Genomic DNA, 23,801 nt, shown 5'->3' on the forward strand with positions numbered 1-23,801 from the left:
AAATTTAGGGACGAGGAAAATGCATGTAAATTAAAACGGTGTGATGAAACCGCATGCAAACTAAGAGAGATTGATGAAGTTGTCAGACTCACTGATTAATTCAGAAGCAATCTGATTAAAAACTGTAACGGCTAATATCCTTAAAATAATCTCTCTTTATTTCAAACACATGCAGCTCATCGTTAATCTTCATTACTTTGTGTGTCTTGGAATACGTCATCACTTTGAAGAACTTTATATTTGGTTTTGTTGGGGCAATTGAAGGGATGATCTGTGTTTGTTCCTTTAAATGTACCTCACTATCAGAAGTAACACGTTAGACACAATCATCCTGTGCATTTAGAGAGGCTTCTGGTGCAGATTGGTGTGATTGGTTTTTGTTTTATTATTACATTACATTCCATTACAGTCATTTAGCAGACGCTTTTATCCAAAGCGACTTACCATAAGTGCATCAACATTGTAATCAAGAGAACTGCTAGTCACCAGAAGTCATGAGTACATCTCCTTTAAACAAGCATCTAAGAGCCTGAAGCAGAGAGAAGTGCAGAAACAAACCAGTATGAGCACTAAGTGGTGAGTGGAAGGCTCAGGGTAGCACTTACTGTGCTTCTATACGTGTGATTCATGGTGCTCTTAGATTGCTGCTGGGCCCGTTAATACAGGTGCAGGCGTCCCCTTTTGTTTGTGACTGCAGTTAACATCCATCACTCCATCAGATACAAAGTGATCACACAGAACTGAGCACCGCGAGAGTGACGGAGAAACGGGGGAAGAAAAAATGTGTCTCTAAGTTATTAATTATGAAAATGTGATTATCAAAGTTATGAATGACGCTTTTACAATTCAGCACAGCCCTAGATCTGGGCGTTAAAGATGAGATGGAAATGTTGAACTGAACGTGATGTGACAGTCGTGCCAAGGACAGACACGCAGGCTTTTAAAACATTTAAAAATGTTTGAATATTGTTCCATAAAGCGTGAACTCTTTTTAAAACTCGTTTTAACTCTTAATTACAGAACTAAAGGTTCTACGATCGGACCGTGTGAAAACAGAAAACGAGCCCTTTGTCACCAGAATCATATTGTTGGTGAACTGAAGGAATGTTGTTCCACAGTGTGGATGGAACTCTGCAGCTCTGGCTGAGAGCTCGCCTCACATGGATGTTGTTTGTACATCAAAATCTTGTTTTGTGATGAAGAGGATGGAGGTTAAGGGTTGGATCACGAAGTGAAAACAAGTCTGATGTCACACAAACCGATGAGTGTGTGTCTGTGTTTACATGTGTGCAAGTGTGACCGTGTTTAAGCTGCGTGCGTGTGTGTGTGTGTGTGTGTGTGTGTGTGTGTGTGTGTGTGTGTGTGTGTGTGTGTGTGTGTGTGTGTGTGTGTGTGTGTGTGTGTGTGTCGCGGTGTACTGCTCCTGCAGGCGTGTGAGTGGTAGTGCTGTCTGAGAGGTGGAGGCTGTTATTGGGCAGCAGCTCTCTCTGTGTGTGTGTGTGTGTGTGTGTGTGTGTGTGTGTGTGTATGTGTGTGTGTGTGTGTACAGTCAGAGGAAGCAGTGGGAGCCACAGAGATTGCCACCACCTGCGGCTCAGCTGGGAGCTGCTGCAGAATGAGAGCTGGAAAAAAAAAAAAAAAAAAGGGCGATGTGGGGGGGGGGGGGGGGGGGGGGGGGGGGGGGGGGGGGTATTGGATGAGGAGGTGAAAGAGGAGTACATAATTACATGGCAGAGCAGAAGCTCATCTCTTGGTACTCCAAAAAAACCCTTCTTTTCTCTCTCTCTCTCTCTCTCTCACACACACACCACACACACACACACACACACACACACACACACACACACACACACACACACACACACACACCCTCCACCTCCTTTATGTCTTTGTTTGGGGGGAAAACAATCCATCAGGCAAAAGGTCAGTGTACACTCTCACCTTCACCACACCAGGTACACACACACACACACACACACACACACACACACACACACACACACACACACACACACACACACACACGTTTAAGGCGCAGGAGAACATTACAAACGAGATAACACCAAGAACAATGAAATGAAAAGCTGATTTCTGTGGGTTTTGTTACAGACGCATTCTTATACAAGCTTTGATTAGAGAAAAAGAGAAAAAAATAGACTGTCGCCCAAAATAGATACGCGTCTATATTTACATGCCTGAGGCTCATTGGACTGTGAAGCGATGTCACTACATTGCAAGCAGTAGCTTTTGATCCCATCCTTTGTATCTGTATGTTCACGAGTTCTTTGGGACGGCCTGCACCTCCACAGCAAACACACACCAGCATGTAATCTGATTAAGATCAAGAGATCAACACGCTGCTCTTCTCCTTTTACAACCGGTGTAAACACTCTGTGAACACAGCATTGACATGTCATCTCTTTAAGACGTTAGTACTCACTCTTCTTGGAGCTCTGTCTTTAGTGGAGGAAGCAGCAGCAGCAGTAGTTTCATCTGAAACCATTTTTACATCAGTTCTAGTCAATGAAGTCTGACATTCAAGTCTTCTTTTAGTCTTCCGGTATTATTGATATTATTGATATTACTGGTTTCTTTCTCCAAAGCCCTGTTGTTGTCATTGTTAACTTTAAATGTTCACATCCGGTCAATAAATACTAGTTGCTGGTTAGAACATGTACAAGACGTCTGTTCCATCTGGTCTCAGTCATGGATAAGAAGATGAACACATGTATGGTTTTCCTTAATGGAGGGTTTTTAGAGATTTGTTTGCCGTGCACGGCTGAAAACAGACTTCACAGAGTACGCTATCGCAACTCAGAAGTGATGAGCAAAATGCATGAAAAGAATAACAAAGTGATTCTAATGAAAGTACTTTGGCACAGGCCCGTCTGCAGACCTGCTCTGGCCCGAGTGAGCCTTTGAAAACGCTGCCGCGGTGCGTCTGCACACGAGCGACCGATCGATGGATGGATGCTGCCCCGCCTGACAAATGAAACGAGAGTCTGCCTGATGCTCAGTCACAGGAAAGGAATTGATCCTATCTGTGTGTGATTTCCCAAAGCTGCGAGACTGCTGTTTATTGAGGCATCAGCGGGGCGTTATGGAGGCAAACAAAACAAAGTTGGAGGGAAACCTTAAGAAGCTGGCGAGACACCCGCAGTCCCTACGGGTCAGGCCTATTAAGGGATCAGATAAAGAGCCGGCAGCGAATGCGGCAGCGAATGCGGCAGCAGCGCTGGTAGATCTTGATTTTATAAACGCACTGACGACACAACGTACTGCTGTCTGGAATACATCATAAATTAATGCAGAATTGTACCATAATTTTGCACTTCTTTTGCAACCACGTGAGTCACGTCTCCTGCTCGTCTACGCTGAGTCATCAGGTACACTACAACAATAACGCACAAATACACACACAGAGACGCTTCAGTGACCATCACAAAGTATCTGAGAGAGAAAACACAAAAGCCGTGCAGTTAGTTTAGGATGAGGACATGAAGTTCACCAGTTCAACATGCGTCAAAGAAGCAGGCGTTTGGTCATTTCACCACTGTTTGCTCATTGCTTTGACATGATAATTATGAGGACCTCTTCATGTCAACATTGTAATGTCAGGCAGGGGTGCCCCATATTAAGAGAAACACGCTGCACACAGGGATTAATGTCACCGAGCTCTCTGGAGATGGGGAGACATTGTTCATATGTAAATTGGATGGCTGGATAAAAGAAGATGGACTCGGCTTCCAAATGCCACTTCATTGAGCCAGAAACCAATAAATAATTCTCAAAATGAAAGAAAGCGGCGCGAAAAGATCATGCCGTTTTTATTATGAATATCCACAGCAATATTTTATTGTTATTAAAATCCTCTGGTCATAGACGCTACCTCATATCCCCCTGAAGAGCTGTTTTAATATCCTTATAATTTAATATCCACAGCAGGATTCATTTTTATCTGTCTGTCTGACACTGCTCCCTGCAACTTACCTTCAGTGGAGGCGAATGTAGATGTAGTGCATCAAGTGACACTGTTGAATAATAATTTCATTGCAACGATATGAGGAGATTTCAGTTTTTTTTATCCAAAAAGTGTGGGGGGGGGGGGGGGGTAAGGATTCCTATCTGCAGTTGAATCTCTCTTAAATTACGGGGGGCGGTTTAGCATAATAGCTCTAAGAGTTCACCGCTTGAATCATTTTCCCAACAGAGGGAAGGTCAACAACCCGATTGACATAATGAGATTTTAATTCCTCATCAGTAGTATTTACATACTACTAGTTTGCGGTAAAACTGTTTTTTATGGAGGGTTGAGCCCGACTGTGACGCTCCGTCTATGGTTTGTAATGTCAACATTTTAAAAGTGTGCATGTGTTGGTGAATGGCGGGGGGGTCAGCTTGAGAGTACTCGTGTGTGTGTTTAGGGGTGGGGGCGGCGACATTTAGATTTTCGTTTAACTGTTGGATCAGAGCATCGTCTACGACTGAACAGCTGCAGAGGCTTTCACAGTTCTTGTCTGGTCTCTCGTTCACCTCGCTGCACTCACCTTCATTGTCTAAATGATCCATGGCCTAACCGTGTGTGTGTGTGTGTGTGTGTGTGTGTGTGTGTGTGTGTGTGTGTGAGAGATGGTCACATTCATGCACGTACACACAGACCGCCAGAAAAGGACAGCGGCAAAGTCAACAAAAACAAAAGTCTGCGTTTCTCTTACCGACAGATGAACTTGATGATTTTTCTAATGTATTCCAACAGAGGACTAGCAACACATGTCAATTTTACAGTTGTTACATTCATCAACTTTTTTCACAATTAACTTCTGTCTTCACAGGATACAACTTAGCTGTAAGAAAAGATCGTGAAATACTAAGTTAGGTTTACGAAGAGATTGTGAAATACTAAGTTAGGTTTAGGAAAAGATCGTGAAATACTAAGTTAGGTTTACGAAGAGATCGTGAATACTAAGTTAGGTTTACGAAGAGATCGTGAAATACTAAGTTAGGTTTAGGAAAAGAATCGTGAAATACTAAGTTAGGTTTACGAAGAGATCGTGAAATACTAAGTTAGGTTTACGAAAAGATCGTGAAATACTAAGTTAGGTTTGCGAATAGATCGTGAAATACAAAGTTAGGTTTACGAAGAGATCGTGAAATACTAAGTTAGGTTTATGAAGAGATCGTGAAAGTTTACGAAGAGATCGTGAAATACTAAGTTAGGTTTACGAAGAGATCTGATAAAATACAGACGTAATTGTTCAGCTACTCGTTGACTCGTTTCACACGGGTCACCCGGGTGACAGATGGGTTTTTTTGTTCGACCCGTCCACCACCAATCCCACCCCGCCCTATGTAAGGGTCATGATTATTTACATACAATTTGATTTTGTGGGATATCTACGAATCGCAGCTTATTATTCTTCGTAGGTATAGCTATGAATGCTGGATGGGGACAGCCTGCGATGTTACGACTTGTCAACGCTCACACGCAGATGTCGACATGTGTGGACGACGTTGGTGACCGCATGTCGGATAAAAACAAAATCAAAATCTGTGTTTTTTTTGGCCAATGAATTGGATCCTTTGCGTTCCTGTTTCCTCCTGAATAAACTGTGAAACTTTCTCTACTGTACGATGAGAGTCTGGACTGTTGCTTGAGCTTTGTTGATGAGAGAGAAACTTTGGAAAACAGATTATTAAAGGGACACTTGAAGGTAAGAATAAGTATTTCATAGTTCTTTCTCTGGTGTCTACATGCAAACGTGAATGCTATAAGAAGGGGTTCTTTGACCATTAAAAGGCACTTCATGAAGAGAAGGCTGAAGTGTCTCTCTGTGGTTTGAGTTGGGTTTCTAGGTTTCAGCAGCAAACTGGATACTACAGTCGATTCTTCCACTTTTACTCTGGGTTTCTGAGCTCAGTGGGAGACGGAAAACATCCCGACACTCTCCCTTCCCTCCGCCACGGTGCACATTGCCACGGGGTGCCTTATTAAGAGATGTTTGGGAAAGAGGTTTGTGGAGAGTGCGTTTCAGTTGTTGACGGGCAGAGACTAGCTAAACATATCAATGCCAGAAATGAAAAGTAGGGCTGACAGGGAACAGTCCTGTGTTCAATACAGCGCACATACTTAGTGAACTAGATCAACATATCGGTTGGCTGACTGGTTGATTTTGTGATCGGTGTCATGAATCAGTGAAGCAGCAGCAGTGCATTATAAACTGTGTATACATGTTGTATTCAACGGGATCCAGTTGTATTTATGGCAAGCATTGTGCTGAGGTCCAGTCAAACTGGAGACCCACGCGTAGGACCGAGATTTAAAACGTATAAAGAAGTGATTTGAAAGAAATGGAGCGCGGTGGTAAACCAGTTTTCAGTTTATTGTGCTTCTGCAGCATATCCAGACACGCAGGTATCGCATGGAGTTCACAGAGCGTCCATGAGTCAGAGGAGATCAGTTCTCTGCATCCTCCCAAGTACTGCCCAGCCTCTGTGGGGTCGATGCGCAGAGAGCAGGAAAACACAGGAGAGTACGCCAACAGACATGAACTTACTATTCAATTATTCCTTCTAGTATTTAGTTCAGATTCAGTATAGAGCTGCACCGATGTATCGATGAATCAATCAGCTGTCCACTATTCAATTCATTACAGTCAATCAATTTCAACAAATGGGTTTGACTAAAAGAATTGTTTTGATTCTGCTTCTCTTCTACGACGGTAAACCGACAGATTCTGACTTGTTACGACGTCATCGTGGACTTTTGGGCACCATTTTCTGATTTTTTTGTAGACTAAATAACTGCATTAATTCAAAAAATATGAAAACAATCATTGGTTGCAGACTGAGTTCAGTATGCTGACTTTGTTCTCAAAAGACGTAATTAACTACCCTCAAAGCGTGGCGTTTTGTGAACTACCTTTGCTTTGGATAATGACGTATTTGAAATTATTAGTTTGCAAACACAACTGTGTAAAATGTTTCCCCCTGCAAAGTGAAACGATGTTATTACTGAAGTAAGGGATGTACAGAATCTGTGCATATCAGACCACGAAAGTAATCGTCTGACTATCCCCTTTGTTAATCGAGTGATCCTTAAACGCTTTTGCTTCATTAAGGAGCAGTAGTTAATGTACAAAAGAGAAAATTAAACTAAACTTAAACATTTGTATTGCAGAAATTGCATAGAACTATATTATCTGTCAAAACTAATAACTAAAATACTAAATACTAATCTTACGTCCCATTTTTCTTTCTAGGTTTCAAGCCTCCAGGTAAACTTGTTTTCACCGGCATCCCGTAAAACAATGTCTAACGTCCTGAAGTCAGCGTGAACACGTCAAAAATGATAAATGTTATCCTTTTACTTCTTGTGGTTATTTGAATATAAACACACAATTGAGGTTACTGGGTAATACATGATTGTGTTTTTAATTTGATATTTGCTTTGATTAAAAACCACCTTGGCATTAGAAGTTGTAATTGTGCATTATAAGCCGCTTAGAGCTAGCCCTAGCGAGCCGAACAGGTCATTAAACAGGTCATTAAAGGAAACTTGGTGCAGAGAATTTGCACCGATGATTTTCAGTAATAGAGTTCCTGGAGGAATGGTCTGAGCCCCGGCTCAGTCTAATCTATAAAGATAACGGGGCTGAAGAAAGAGAGCCATCACCGCGCTCTGCCTCAGCGGAGGTGGCCGCTGTCGTTTCTCTCTCCAGCGGCGCTCATCTCAGCATCAGGAGCGGCTCCTTGTCGTCACGCGGCGACTACCGGGCGGGATATCTCATTAGATCACACAACAGAACAATAAACAGTTCTCCGCCGTGATGGGGCCAATAAGGCGCTCAGCAAAGCGCTGCCGCGTTGCCGTCCGACTCGCAGCCCAGATGCCGCCCAGCGCTCGGCCCGTTAATGGGAGACGGCGGCGTGCCCCGTGATTAGGCGGGGTAATGGTGGGTGACTGCCTCTGGGGGCTCTGAAAGGGTTTCGTTGGAGGGTCCGTGGAAGACCCTGACGAAGCCGGATCCAGTGCTGCACGTTTACACGCAATGAAGAATGGTCCAGACAATGCGCTGTGCGTCTGCTTTCCCCACACGAAGGCAGGAGACGCCGTAGTTAGAGTGAGAGATGGTGATTCATTTCCTGACTTTTGGCACAGGGGGGGGGGGGGGGTAGCTGCAAAGCCTGTATTATACTGGGGATGCTCACAGAGCCCAGCTGCTAATGAAATGAGAGCTCCTCTGGGCTTATGCTCCAGATTTGTGGAGAGGGTGTTTGCAGGCAGAAATGAGGAGCAGGATACCTTTACCTCACTTAGCTTTGGTTTGAGGGCTTGAGGTCCTTCAGAGAGCAATGCTCTTCTGGGGATGTTTGGTTCTTTTGAAGAACTGGGTGAAACTGGAATCAATAGCTGGGTGTATCGGTACCAGACATCGATGTTTTAACATACGTTCAGTCAGAACGTTACTTATCATTCTTCATTTCCTTCCTTAATTGTAACATTTTCGATGGCCTACAGATCTTGAGTTCAGTATTGGATTGTTGCTGGCTTCACCCTCTCTCGTCACTTTCTGGTTGCAAAAAACCAAGACAGACCCGTACGCACAAGACCGAGGATAAAAACAGACAAAATGAGACTCATCACATTCACTAAAGGACCTCCATGTATGGAACACGTGACCATCAAAGGAACTCCGTGTGTGCCTGACGGACTGCAAGGCTCCATTCTTTACCAGAACAAATCTCTGACATGAGTCTGAAATCCAGAGAGAGTCTATAGAGTCTAAGTGAACTTGGACGGACATTGTACCACAGTTGTGTAAGAGGGTCAGACACTTGTGAACACGGGGGATCAAGCCTCTGTGTGTAGCATTGATTCGGTGTGTGCTTCATCACCGTACGGTAGTTTATGGCCCTGCCTCAAAAACTGTGCTGTGGAGCACTGAAGTCAACCCCCATTCCAGAGAAATACCGTTAGATGTCAGAGGGAAGCAACAAATGACCAATTACTTGACTGACATCATCAGTTCCAGGCAGCAAAATGATGAGGGTGAAGAGATCGTCAAGTCATCCTGGGATATACGAAAGGTAGGAATGCTGGCAGTGCAACGTGATTTTAATCCTCAAGGTCCCGAGATCCTCCGACTCCTGCTTTAGGAGCTTTGACTCAAAGTGTTGCAGGTTCACACACAACAAGGTGCAGGCATTCTGTCGCTCTGGGTTCCTGCTCACGTCGCTCTGAAAGGACATAAAGAGGAGTGGGTCGTCCTGCTTAAACAAGCTCTGCAGCGACACAATAGATCTTGAAATTGCATTAGGTGAATCTGAGCTCAAGAGTATAAGTCAATAGAAACGTGGCAGCAGTGGAACAGTGAGACAAAAGGAAGCTTTCTTTTTGACTTAAATAACAACGTCAGCTCAACATTTAGAAATAAAGAGGAAGTGATATTTAACAGAATAGGACTTCATCACAGAGACTTAAGCAACATTTTAAAGAGGATTGGTAGGCCTCCAACTGGTCTGTGTGATAGGTATCAGTAGAGCCTTGTATTATAGTATTTATTAGGATCATAATTCATCATAGTTTTGACTAGGCAAACAGGATTAAAGGTATAGATTTTATCTTTGATCCAGTCTTTGAAGCTGAGGGAGGCAGGAATGCTCCGAAAGCGCTAATTGTCGAAGAAGAAGAAGAAGAAGAAGAAGGTGTTGGTTTAAAGTTAATGTCTAACTCAGGATCTAATTAATAAACTACAGCCAACCTTAATCAATCCTCAGTGTTTTTATTTTAAGGGAAGGTTGAGGATAATTGTAACACATTATTATCCAAAGCGAGACTTTCTGAAATACAAGCTTATGGATTCATGTTCTCCTGTTCCCCGTCTTTACAAACCGCTTATGACATTTGGATGGGAACGGAATTCTGCTGTATCCTCGGTACTTGTGTTGCTCTTATTATGTAAGAAATGTGATATTCAAAGAAGCGTCTCCCGGTGAAATAGGACCCTCGTCTAATGGCAATTATCCACTTTGGGAAACAAGCCCCATCCGTCTGCATGTTTCCTTATAAAAGACCCGTCACGTCAATCACAGCTCATCCCGCTGTGCACAGGAACAACACCCTGATGGCTCAGTGAGCCTCCATTAGCTCTGATTACCAGCTTCATCATCACGTCTAGGCCCACTTGTCCACAGTCATATCCTTGCCCTCTTACCATTGGCCATTTCCATTACGCAATCAGCGATTTCCCATAATACCCTACTCATAGTATATAGTCCAGCTACTGTGTGGAGTTCATTCATTACATGAATTATCCTAGCAAAACAAAACCCCCACATGGTTGTTGTGCTAACAGGCCATGGAGCTCAGGGCTCAGGGAAGGAAACCTGTAATCAAAGCTATGAATGCATAGCTATGATTATAGGCTGAGCAGGTAAATGCATGGGGAAGTTTACATGACTTCTCAAGAGATCAGCGTTCATCGTATGCAGGGACAGGACATTTTCAGGGTGATTACAACTTTTAGAGCGTAGACTGAACACTCCAGATACTTCCCTGAGGGTCACTCACTGTACAAACGGACAAACATGGAAATGATCTATGCAGAGATTGAATGGAGGACTTACTGTATTACCCCTGTGATGCATTTAATGCTCAGCCTTCCTTTGTCTCAGACCACCACTAAGGACGTGACTGGATTTATGATCGACATGATATTCATGATCATTTTTGATGATTTTAAAGACGGACACGTTGATGTCAGATGGGCTGCAGCACTGATGGGATAACGTTGGACTGGGTTCTTATCTGAGGGGATTTTTGTCGGTGCCAGTGGTAAAGAAGAAAAAACTAAATAAATACCAAACTAAAAAATGCGACTAGAATAACATGAACATTCCACATAATATCGGAGGATGTTTTTTCTGAACTGCGCCCCCAGGTTTTGAATACCACACCACAGGTTGTATTTGCTCTGATGCTGAGCTGCCCCGCTCTTCGAAACCTTCGCCTCCTCCGAAGTCCTGCCTTCTGTTCACTGGTACTGTTTGTTTCCCACTCCGGGCTCCGACTACGAGCTGCCAACTGCTCGTCCTCCTCCCTCCCTCCTCCCTCCTCCCTCCCTCCGTCTCCTACAGTAGCTTCCTGTGTTGGACAGCGGCCCGGTGTTTCCGAGCTTAAATAATGTGCATTTTCTCTCTTGAATCCCCGCTTCAGAAAAGTGGAGCAGACTCCTCACCTGGAGACAGAAGAGCCCTTTCAGTCCGTTCCATCCAGGCAAACGCCAGCGCTGTCTGCTGTTTTATTTACCAGCCTGCCTGAATTATTCAGCACAATTTAGCCGTGCTTCAGTCAGTTGGAGAAAATGACAAGCTGTATTATAAGCCAGGATGCCCTCAAAAACCTGATGAATAATACACTGTAAGAGGAATTAATCTCTTTAAATAAACATTGGTGTGATTCATTTGGAGCGCGCACTGTGGGGCCCGAGAAAACAAACCCGTCTCACGCGTCTCACGGCGTCTCACGCGTCTCACGCGTCTCACGGCGCGGCGATCACATCTCCAGGAAGGAAGCACAGCCTGAGGAGCTGCAGCGTTTGAACCGTGAGGAAGCTAATATCCGAGTATTAGACGGTGGGCTGAGCCAAAAGCCCAATAAATGTCCCTTTTTTTTTTTTTTTTAAATCTCCCAAATTGGATTCTGTGTGTGGCTCCTGTGCTGTAATTATGAGGTGTGCACTCTCAGAGAATTGGCTCATTGTCTTGGATTCACCGGCTTTATTTTGCAATCTTCAATCCCGACTTAGTTAGAAATGCACACGTTGGGATTAGATGCATAATTCAACCTCCTCCGTTTTATTATTTCAGGTAAAAGATGAATTCTTTGTCACATGCCGCCCAGCTTTGAAACACAAGTCTCCTCCCCCAAACAGCTGAGATGTACTGCGTGGTGCGTTTCCTTAAAGAACCCCGTCTCCCAGGGCAGCTGGTAAAGAGGCAGCGCTCTCCGTCTGTCACTCAGCGGAACAAGTCCTCCGTGGTGATTGTGCCTTGATAAATATGTCATCAGCTGTCCGTCCCTTCCTCGCCTCCCATCCAATTTATTTATTTTTTGCTCGTAATTGATTACTTGCTCTTCCGCACCATGTGAGTTTCAAATTACAGTTTTGGATTTATTTTTTTTTGCAGTGCTCTCCGTGAAACACCCCATTCACTTTGCATTAACTCACAGCCGTGACTCATAAACAAACTTTCGGAAGCGCTCGTGGTGGAATGCGCCGCTGACCTCATTTCCTCACTTCGCCACTCAGGTTTTTACACTCCTGCTGCCGCCTCCATCAACACCGCTAACGCCGAACCTAGCGCCGCCATCTTATCAGCGAGCGCTTAAACGCCCGCCACCTGTTCCTCTGACAAGCCTGAACTCGCGCTTCACCTGAAGGTCTCAATGGCATTGCTATAAATAGACCTCTAGTCAGCCCCCTTGAGCTTCGCGGGTCACCGGCTGCTTCTATCAATCGTCAGAAATTACAGGGAGTGAAAACACCAACGCCAAGACGATGTCTCTGTCTGAGCCCTGGCGATGAAGTCGACCTTAAACTAATGCCACATGGATGGAGCCGGGCAAAAATGGGACAACGGTGTCATCTCTCCCGATTTGAAGCCCCTCTTTCAGATTGATTTATTCTGCACTAAAAGCATATTCTCCCTATAGGCTGCCCACTAGCACTCACCTCTTAACCGCTTGGAGAGATCTCTTCTGGAGAGGCGCACTCGAGGGTGAGCCGACGGTCGGACGAAGGCCAGTCGTGACCAAATTCAAAACAAGCAATCGAAAGGCGAGAGGTGCGACACAGGCAACCTGACCTTGACGACATCACGCAGGATCATCATTTTCCACAAAGGTGGAGAGCGCTGGGCTTTCGAAGAGCACAGAACACTCAGTGGTCCTTTGTGGCTGCGAGTAATAGGATTGGCCGCACCGCATGCTGTATATCAAAGTAATCTGAGACCAGAATGAAATGTGATTGATGCCATCTTCCCACAGTTCCTCTTTAGGTTGAGAGAAAAGCTCTTTGAGCAATCAAGCTGAGATTATCTTTTTGTCATGTTTCTTTCACTCATTCCTGCTTGTCATGCCAACGTTCCCATGGAGAGTTACATGTTGCAGAACCCTCGGGTTGTTTCCTTTCAGCCCTCTGGTAACAAAGAGGAGAGTAAACATTTTGCTCCTTTCACTGCTGCCTGCTGATGTTGGGTTTTTACGGGCACTCTTGAGAAGAGTGAGAGTTAGGAGAGCTGAAAAAAATGAGAAGATATGTGCTTAAAGATGCCTTATGTAGGTGTGTATATATATATATATATATATATATATATATATATATACATACACACACATATGCTGCAGCAATCAACACAAGGCCTATTGACTTAACTTTATCAGAAAGTTTGCCAGGAACCACAAAATGTCTCAAAAGCGAGCCAAGTGTCTGAAGTAATAATCCAAAGTAATTGAAGTCATAACTAGAGATCTCCTCCAGCTGTGTCTGCAGCGACCACTGTGGTATTGTGTGATTGAATGAACACGGCTCCACAATTGGCTAACCCCCCCGTCTAGAAACTAATGGCATGTAAGGCGCTGTGAACCACACTTCAAATCAAACCGTTGACAAATGCAGGCATTTGGCTCAAAGTCATACAATTTTGCCCAAAACTAAATTAAAACCACCGAACTGTCTGCCCGCGTACTGGTACCGGAAGTTCCTTTAGCTGTTAGCGGTTAGCCAAACACACCATCCAGAACAATAGAGAGTGAGCCGGTACAGCAGTGAGTGTACTGATAGTTCCGTTAGCGGTTAGCGGTTAGCCAAACACACCGTCCAAAGCAATAAAAGCGAGCGGCAGAGCGGCAGCCGAGAGGCGTGCAGCAGTGTGTAAACGGTAGTTCAGTCAGCCGGTAGCCAAACCCACCGCAGACACAGATGGACGCACGCAAACATGCGAGCGACCGCAGGACTCTCCTGCCGGTGGTGATTGGGTAATCAGCGGGTGTAATAGCCATGTGAGCCGAAAAGCCATCGAGTAACGGCGACAGCTTTTCTTCCCTCCTCCTCTTACTTTGTTGTTCTTCACCACTCCACAAGCTGCAGAAGCGTGCACACTGTAAGAGACCATCTGCTTGAAAAGCACCTCTCTCTTCTCTCCCTGCCCTCTCCGCAGGTGTCTTTTATCCCTTTTTACTGAATTAATGCCGCTCTCAGTGCACACAGTGCAGGCTCAGGTGTCAACATCTGTTGGTGGGAGGCTGCTTGGCCACTGGGTTCAAGAAGGAGTGGATGCAAGGCGAGAGCCACCCACCAACAGCTAGCAAACAATGTGCAAACTTCCATGTCAACTTTGAGGATGTGGATGTTTACCTGAAAAGTGCCAACAAACACCATATGTTACGAGAGCTTTCTTTTTCTTTAGCTCTGATGAAGTCAGCTGTAATAATTCTGAAGGAGAAACACAAATATGCTGTAGCTGCAGTGTCTGCTGCCATGTTGTGTACGCTGGGATGCGGCCTACAAACAGAGAACTGCGATAGGTGAATCGGGCCGACACAGCTCTAGAAGCGGGGTGTTACTCGCCGTGAGTGTCGTACTCTAACGAGATACTATCATGAGCTCTGATGGCGGCCCGGCATCAGCAGCGCCCAAAGGTCACAGGCCGTTTAGAGGGAGGATCGCTTCGAGGCTGTTTAGGTTGGCAATGAAGATGGAAGACGGAGGCGGCTGCTGATGAAAGAATGAGGGAAGGAGAACGCTCCCTGATGGCTCATTGTTCACCGGAAATACAGATCAGAGCTTATTGCTCTACATTCTGCATCGCTTGATAAATTAATAACGCCATACACGGCATCTGCATGTGTTTGAGCAAAGCAGATGACCGAGCATTTCACCAAATATGTAAGAAATCTAAATAGTTTGTTACTCCATTCTCTCTGTGTCTCTTTAGAGCCTTAACCCAAAGCGGGTTCTTACCAGCAGCAAAGTGTGAAATGCTTGACTTCCCCTCACTTGATGGAAGCTGTTGAAAAGAAATAATTACGAAGCAGTCGGTTCAGACGGCGACTCAATTTCATCTAATGCACTTGCATAAACATTGTATCGGACCAATTACACCCAAACGTTTTTGCCGGTAAACACGGCGGCGGGGCAGAAGGTGTTTGTTCAGATGTCGGCGGAGAGAATGCGCCCGCCTTCATCTGAAGGCGTTCGGCTGAAACCACGGGAGGAAATCCCCGTCCTGGGGCCTCCGATCCGGACGGGAATGAACCCCCAACACAAGATGCGTGTGATGAGCGGAGCAGCGGAGCAGCGGAGCAGCGGAGCGAGGGAATCGGAGGAGATTAGGAGGGCTGCTCGCCTTATCAGCCCCGTGTTTGTAAAGGTAGAGAGGGACTCGTCTTGTGTGGATTGAAGGCACCAGAGCTGTAAGAGCAGATAGACGACCCAGCGCTCCTTCACGCCTCGATTCAACCCTGGAACCAGTGACCACGAGGCGCCACTGACCAACGACGACGGCCACGGGCACTTTTCTCCCAAAAGTCCATATGAATCTATAAACAATCAGTTTCACAGTTAATATGTACTTGTTAGTAGTACTCGGTAGTGCTTTGGGTTTTTGATGGAGGGCTGACCGTTGTAATAGCAGTCGGTTGTGATGCACATGTGTAGGTCAGGGCTGAGCTCATCCAATGATTTAGTTGATGTAATCGACAGATCTGCAAAACTGAATTCCTCCACAAAGAATCACACAAAAGCACAGCTTTAAATCTTGTGGTGCCAAAAATGAGTTCACAAGTTTCTTGAAGAGTCATTTAGCATAAAAAAATTATAAAGAAGGAGGTCAGCCTACATAAAAGTACCATTTTCAAATCTTCTGTTCACAAAAAAAAAGCCACAAAAGCCACTATTCAACTCAAGAAGTCCGAGTCGACTGAGACCGGACCAACCCGAGTGTAGCTTACACCATCACATGGTTTTTATAAAATGCTCATAATTAGTATGAACCTGCAGTCCTGCTGGATCCTTCCCATGTTCCTTGATCGGGGGCCAGAGCTGCAGGCTGGTCCTCTAGTGTGAGCCGTCATGGAGCCGCTCTGGACCTCCACTGAGACTCCATGCATGCTTACAGCCGGTGTGTCTCGGTCTCAGACGTCTTCTTTGAGTGTGTGAAGAAACATGAGGTAACCTCGCTATTCCAGAAGTGGGAAGACTTTTTACTTTTTTTTTCTTCTTCTTCTTTTAACCAATGACTTGAAAAACCACAAACGGGGGGTGTTAAATATTTTAGCGCATATCTCTCTGAGTGGAAAAGGGAAGTTTGAAGCAATGACTGCTGATTAACCTTCATTTTCATAATAAGTGCAAGCCGAGCACATACTGCACGGCAACGGCTCCGCGGAATGCAAATGAACTCCGGTAAGAGCTCCTCGGTTCATCGGAGCCACGCGGGGGAATGCCGAGATCCAATTCATAACTCAAGAATTAGTGGTGAAACAACACTGCCCTCTTTGCCTGGAAGCTGAGGCAGAACGCTGACACCAACGCATCCTTTCAAGTTCCTGGTGTAAGCAGACCGGGGTTGAATATAAAGCCACCCCACAGGAACGTCTGCCGCCATGCTGGAGAAGAACTGAAGGCAGATAAGGCTCCTTAAAGCCATTCCAGCCGCTGCAGCCAGAGGTTTCCCCGAGTCGAGCAGAGAAGCATCTTCTTCTGTGTTCATCTTGGAGCTGTGTAGGTGGGCAGCAGCAGCACACGGCAGTTTACTGTTATTTCATCACCATGCAGAGAATGAGCTCACGGGGGTTTTGGGGGGGGATCACGTATGAATTGCCACAGCTGGGGCTTCTGATGTCCTACTGTTCTCTTCATGCTGTAAAAGTTACCTGCTGACGATACAGTGTTTACCAGCTCGGCCTGCACCGGTTTACCGCCTCAGAAATCATTATGGAGTCACGGTATTCCACTAGTTATCATTTATTAATTACACTTCTTAATTAATACTCACTTATACATATTATTATTATTATTGCTATTACTTAAATCAGTTGATCCTTAATGGACTTAAACTGTTATATAACTGAAGCATGTTAGCTTACATGTTAGCAGCCCTGTAGCATGTTTATATTAACTAATATTAATAACTAATATACAATGCAGGTGAATGTCCGTTTGTAACTTTTAACTCAAGTACGGTAGATACTGTTCATTTTAACACGGCAGGATACCGTTACAACCCTATTACTGATGCATGCTGGGATACGGGCCGCAGAACAGTTATGACTGCAGGACACCTTTGAGTCACATGTTCGTATTGCTCTGATATTTGTAGCCGCCAGCACTCATCACATAGACCCTAACATCCTGTTTGACGCTGCATGGAGCAGCTAAATGCAGCGGTTTCATTCCTCCTTCATGAAGTGCTGAAGATGTAAAGGCTTTCAGCGTAAAACAAAGATGCTCTTTATCAAATGTATATCTCTTTGAAAATGTCTGGTTAACCCTTTCAGGACAGTATGAGGTAAACCTGGTCAGGAACATTCCATGACTGGTGTATAGATGAGGTATACACGGTTGGGATATATGTGAAAAACACACACAGGTTTTTCCATCGCATTATTGCTGAGATTGCAGCAGACCCAGTGATATCAATTAGAGGCTTTCTGCTCCTCATTTTTTGGAAGCCTCTTGCTGGTATAAAGTTCGCACCTCTCACTAAACTTCACCACTTATCACTTTCCCCGGCAGCCTTCGGTAACAGATCACGATGCCTCAAAGAGACGAGGCACACTTGTCACAGCGAGTGTGCAGAGAGACCAACTGAGAACCACTTCCTCGGCTGGAAATGAAAAAAAAATCTAATTTTCCTCCTCCTTATGTAATTTGTTAATGTCTCATCTTCAGGCGAGGATCGGCATATTGCATGGCATTTCTTTTTTTTTTGGCGCCTCGGCGCCCCGTGATTCACTGCTGAGTCACGCAGCCTGGGCTTACTCAAACGTTCCCGGGCGATCGAGCGCCCAGACGTGTCGTATTTTCCGCTCATTAGGACGCGCCCTTTAAGGGAGCCGGAACATCGGGAGGCCCGGTCTGAGCGGGTCACGGAGTGTGGGCTGAGGAGCGCTTGTTTACTCTTTTTTTCCTAGTTGGAGGCTTAGAGAGGGGGAACATAAATAAATACCTCCAATTTACCAGAGGCACTGTAATGATCCAGGTGCAGAGCGTGTCTGTCCTTTTCCCACTGGCTAAATATTGACTGTGCTTGATAGCAGCAGATGGGCTGAGCGGTGAATGCAGGCTGTGCTGGAAGGAGTGAGCGAGTGTGCGAGCGACATCTGGTCCCTCCCAGCGCCCAGTGGACCTGGTCGCTACATCAAGCCGCCTCATTAGGACTAGCTGGGGCTTTAGGAGCATTCTGCCACTCAAGCCACCGCTCTAGTGCTTCTCTCTCTCTACCCCCCCCCCCCCGCAGCAAATCCCTCATTTGCCACCGTGCCAAGGTTGAAGGACCGTACGCTGCAATGTGTTGTGTCGGCAAGATTTTGCACAATCCCGACGCCCTATTCATACTTTAGGGCGATTTCATTTTTAGCCAGGAGACAATCATGACGCGGTCACTGTCCAGAATCCCTGCAATGGACTTTGGCTCACAGCTGGCTCTCAGCAAAGCTCCCGACCGGTGGGACGTGGCTTCATGCAAAGCGAATGACATTGAAAGTAAAAATGATGGTGTCTTCACGGACGCCCTCCAGTCAGTCCCGCTATGCATTTACAGGGTTGCCATCGCGTTAAGGCATCATGTGCAAGAAAACGTAAATGTGTAACATGGTTGCAAACGCTACCAATTTCTAAAACAGAAAACAATCAAATAGAATAGAAAACCTCTGCGCTGCCTTCCATGCAATTACTCCTCTGCCTATGGAAAACAAAGTATTTCATCTACAGAGTCGTGCATTTAGAACAAATACATAAACATCACTGCAGTTCATTTAAAGTCACAGACTGCAGGAAAAGCTGCATTGAGTCCTCACGAAGAAGCAGGTCATATGTGTTCTGTGGTGAATGGCTGCGATCGCAAAGGCCCGGATTCACTGATTTCCACTCAGAGTAAAGAGTCATCCATTTCCCCGATGGCTGTGAAGAGCGCTCATCTCATCTCAGCCCGTGGCCCGCTCCTCTGCCGGGCTCCGGTTCAGCGGCTCAACTCGCCTCTCCTCTGGGGGGGGGCGCAATCATCTGCAGCAACCATCTACTTATCACGGAGGGCTGTTTGGATTACCGCGCCGCGTTGAATGGCGAGCTGCCATGTGATGGCTATCGTAATCCACTACGCAAGCGGCGGCACGCACTCTGTGTGTCCCCCCCCTCACAGAGCGCTGCCTCGCCCCGGAAAACCCCCTCTTTCAATCCCAGCATGCAGCGCAAATTGTCCTGAGGAATATGGAAAACGTAGTGAGAAACCAAGGATGTACATCGTGCTTCACTCTTGAGTCTTCTCCTCATCTGCCGCATGCTGTCTGCAGCACTAGACACTTAAAGGCACCGCTGAATTGCACTGCATAGTGGTTAGAATAGTCCTGAAACCAATCATCAATAACCAATAAAATTCACCGGCCATGTGCTTTTCTTTTTTTTTTTAAGCTCTCTGGGCAATAACTGGACCCATCAAGCTGTGGCGGAGCGGGGCAAGTCATTTGCAGTAAGCTTCAAACTGGCCGGAGCGATGGGAAGGTGTGGCGGTCGTATCGCATTTTCTCATTTCAGTCCGCGGCTTCGAGCTGAAGTCCCGGCGCGATGAAAGAGCTCCTTTGGGCCGCAGAGGGGGAGGACGCACTCAATGCAACACCTGTGCAATACAAGTCCATGCGATACATCCACCCCCCCCCCCCCCCCGCTATGAATCCCTTTGTGAAGCCCAAAGTCTTTACAGGGAGAGAGAGAGAGACTTCATACTGGAGCGAAACAAACTCTGGCCTCAAACCGTAGCGTAGTGTCACGGCTATTCCACTGCTGATTGTCTTGATTGATTGTACATTCATCTTATTATAGCTGTATTTATTTGCATGATCAATTATTTGGGATAATAAGCCGGAGTAAAGGATATTTATTTATTTGTTTCAATCAGGAAGCGGATCTTAAAGGTGAGGCGCTGGCTCTACTGACGTTAGTCTACCAGCACCTGATTTGGTCACACCCCTTTTTGGTACAGCGTGGTATTAATCTGTGATAGTAATATTGTACTTAAATACCATTTTTATGCTACTTCTTCACTTCCGAAGGAAATATTGGACTTTTTACTTCACTGCATTTATTTATAATACCAAAATACAATGCGATGTTATGCGATAAATGAAATCACAGCAGTGTAATTATGATAATAAATCAGTCTCTCCCTGAACTCTGACCTCCTGCCACTTACAAGTGATGGAATGTTTCCCCCTCCGTGTCCCTTAACCTGAAACTGTCCTTCATCTTCTCCTTCACCAAATTATTCCTATTCTCCTCGCGTCACTTTCCTGCAGTCAAGAACCAGAAAACTCTGTGTTCTGCCTGAACATTGTCACTTTCACCATCGCGCTCTTAGAGGATTGGGTCATTGAGCTCGTAATGCTGCACACTTAGAAATGCAAACACCCTCCACCGGTGCGCCCATTGCGTGTCACTCTGGATGAGAGCTAAATAACTTGAACATGAATGATGCAGATGGAATGAATCTGGAAGCAGCGGTGGTGAAAACGGGAACACGTCTGGGGAAAAAGTGCCTCTAAGCGTGTTAGCCTCCTAAACTGTCATCAGTCCAGCGGGAAAGATCGCCTGGTCAGGAATTCCTGCCTCAGTCACTGTGGTGACCACGAGCGTTATCAGAGCAGCATGAGAGATGTCACGAGAACCAATACTTCAGGACCATGTCCGCGCAAATCAAACAGCCGTGCACGTATTTTACTCCGCCAGCAAAATTCCCTCTCGTGCGAGCGGAGTAAAGTTTTGAGATTATAAGATTATGGTTTTGTTCTCGATTATTGTGGAAACTCACTGGTAGCTGTGAGCGGTAAACTACTAAATGTCCTGTGTCGTCCCCACTGAGCAGCACTGATTGCTCACACCAGAGTACTGCTTTCATTGCCATGCTTCCAGACGTGATGTCAAACACTACCCAACTCCCACAACGGCCCTCTGCTTTGACGCCGTGTTGACTATGGAGTTCAACAAGCTCTTGAAAACAAAAGAGCTCTCATCACAATGCTCAGTGTGTAGAGGTGTGATAGTAATCCACATAGATCACATGGCTGTGCGCTGACAGACTGAGGCAGTGTACCTCTCACGGTGTTCACGCCTGTCGACTTCCTGTTCGGATCACAACAGCCAATCAGGAGAGGGGGAAGCATCGTAAAGGAAGCTGTTACACTGAAGGCTAATCATCAGCTGTTTAAGGGGTTTGTGGTTTAAAGAATTACTTTCTTCGTTTATGGAAATATTTATTTTTGGCACTAGCTTCAAAGTCTATTTCCTCACAATTTATGGAAATATTGAATGATAAACTTAAATTGTCACTCTACATTTTTGTTTATTTATCTTGTTAATATATATATATATATATATATATATATATATATATATATATATATATATATATACTATACAGAGTTTCTCTTTCTTCTGGGTTGCATCGATATCACACAGCTAGCTGCAAGTGATAAAATCAAAATGCACAGTGCATCGACATAGAGACAAAAAAACAACTACACATGGCATGCCTGTCAACATGGCGACATGTCCAGTGGCGTTCCATTTAATTCAACACTTGCCCCGTGAGCTGCAGGCGGCGGTCTCTGGGCCGTCTGCTGCCTGAACGCAACCGTCTACTGGGGCGCGAGGACGCGTCCTGGGCACTATATTAACGGGGAGAAAGGCTCCTGCCTGATGGAATATTGATAAAATGTTTTTTTGTTTGCCGCACATTGCTCTGAGAGTTGACGGCTCGCTGCACTAAATCATAAAGCCCGCTTGGGCGTACCGCGGAGTCAATAACCAGTTCTCTTTCTATTCCGGGAATGCACTTTGTTTTCTGGGAGGTCGTCCACTGAAGCAACACTGGTGTTGAGAGTCTCTCTCTCTCACTCTCTCTCTCTCTGTGTCTCTCTCTCTCTCTCTGTATCTCTCTCTCTCTCTCTCTCTCTGTCTCTCTCTCTCTCTCTGTATCTCTCTGTCTCTCTCTCTCTGTCTCTCCCTGTCTCTCTCTCTCTCCCTGTCCCTTTGTCTCTCTCTCTCTGTCTCTCTCTCCCTGTCTCTCTCTCTCTCTCTCCCTGTCCCTCTGTCTCTCTCTCTCTCTCTCCCTGTCTCTCTCTCTCTCCCTGTCCCTCTGTCTGTCTCTCTCTGTCTCTCTCTCCCTGTCTCGCTCTCTCTCTCTGTCTCTCTCTCTCTCTCTTTGTATCTCTCTGTCTCTCCCTGTCTCTCTCTCTCTCTCTGTCCCTCTGTCTCTCCCTGTCTCGCTCTCTCTCTCTGTATCTCTCTGTCTCTCTCTCTCTCTCTCTCTCTCTCCCTGTCCCTCTGTCTCTCTCTCTCACTGTCTCTCTCTCTCTCTGTCTCTCCCCTGTCTCTCTCTCTCCCTCCCCGTCTCTCTCTCTCTGTCTCTCCCCCTGTCTCTCTCTCTCTCTCTCTCTCTCTCTCTCTCTGTCTCTCCCCCTGTCTCTCTCTCTCTCTCTCTCTCTCTCTCTGTCTCTCTCTCTCTCTCTTTGTATCTCTCTGTCTCTCCCTGTCTCTCTCTCTCTCTCTGTCCCTCTGTCTCTCCCTGTCTCGCTCTCTCTCTCTGTATCTCTCTGTCTCTCTCTCTCTCTCTCTCTCTCTCCCTGTCCCTCTGTCTCTCTCTCTCACTGTCTCTCTCTCTCTCTGTCTCTCCCCTGTCTCTCTCTCTCCCTCCCCGTCTCTCTCTCTCTGTCTCTCCCCCTGTCTCTCTCTCTCTCTCTCTCTCTCTCTGTCTCTCCCCCTGTCTCTCTCTCTCTCTCTCTCTCTCTCTCTCTCTCTCTCTGTCTCTCTCTCTCTCTCTCTCTGTCTCTCCCCCTGTCTCTCTCTCTCTCTCTCTGTCTCTGTCTATCTCTCTCTCTGTCTCTCCCCCTGTCTCTCTCTCTCTCTCTCTCTCTGTCTCTCCCCCTGTCTCTCTCTCTCTCTCTCCCCCTGTCTCTCTCTCTCTCTGTCTCTCCCCCTGTCTCTCTCTCTCTCTCTCTCTGTCTCTGTCTCTCTCTCTCTCTCTCTCTCTGATGCACTGTGTGCTTTGTCTGAGAAGTTATCGGTCAGGTTGCTGCTGATATCCGTGTGCTGCACTTAAGAGCAATGCATTTAAGTGCTTAATGTATCTATGTAGTCCTGCAGAGTCTTCTTCATGCTGCTCTCCTTCCAGCTCCTCCTGCGTCAGTACGTCAGTACATATCAGGCATGTTTATACTGTACGGACCGCCAGGACGAGCCCCCCGTAAATGTTGCCGTGCATGCTAAATGAAGCGGTCCTGGCTCTGACATCCGCGGTGCGCTCGCGCCGCCGTACGTGAAAGCTGCAGATATTTTACCCCCCCCCCCCCCCCCCCCCCCGAAACCCCGCGATTTGACAGTTATCGCAAAAATGCTCGCGGTTCTCGGCGAGAGCTAGTGACATGAATGAAAGGTTTTTCTCTGTGTGATGACAGGTGGGGTAAAACATGCCAGGGCTCTGGCAGGATGTGCACCAGCAGCACCAGCAGCACCACCACCAGCAGCAGC

At 46.0% G+C, this 23,801-nt stretch overlaps 1 protein-coding gene across 1 annotated transcript in view; it reads left to right on the top strand.

Moving 5' to 3' along the window:
* LOC137887734 (ATP-binding cassette sub-family C member 12-like) overlaps positions 1-1,026 on the top strand; it is an 11,208-nt gene extending 10,182 nt beyond the window's left edge. The window contains exon 12 of the mRNA XM_068730918.1: positions 1,021-1,026. Within this exon, the coding sequence (XP_068587019.1) occupies positions 1,021-1,026 (6 nt within the window). The remainder of the gene's footprint in view (positions 1-1,020) is intronic.
* Positions 1,027-23,801: the final 22,775 nt, after the last annotated feature.

Source organism: Cebidichthys violaceus, unplaced genomic scaffold (genome assembly GCF_023349555.1).
Source record: "Cebidichthys violaceus isolate CVI_PGR_0920_01 unplaced genomic scaffold, fCebVio1.0.p SCAF_5, whole genome shotgun sequence".
In the NCBI taxonomy this organism is placed as follows: Eukaryota; Metazoa; Chordata; class Actinopteri; order Perciformes; family Stichaeidae; genus Cebidichthys; species Cebidichthys violaceus.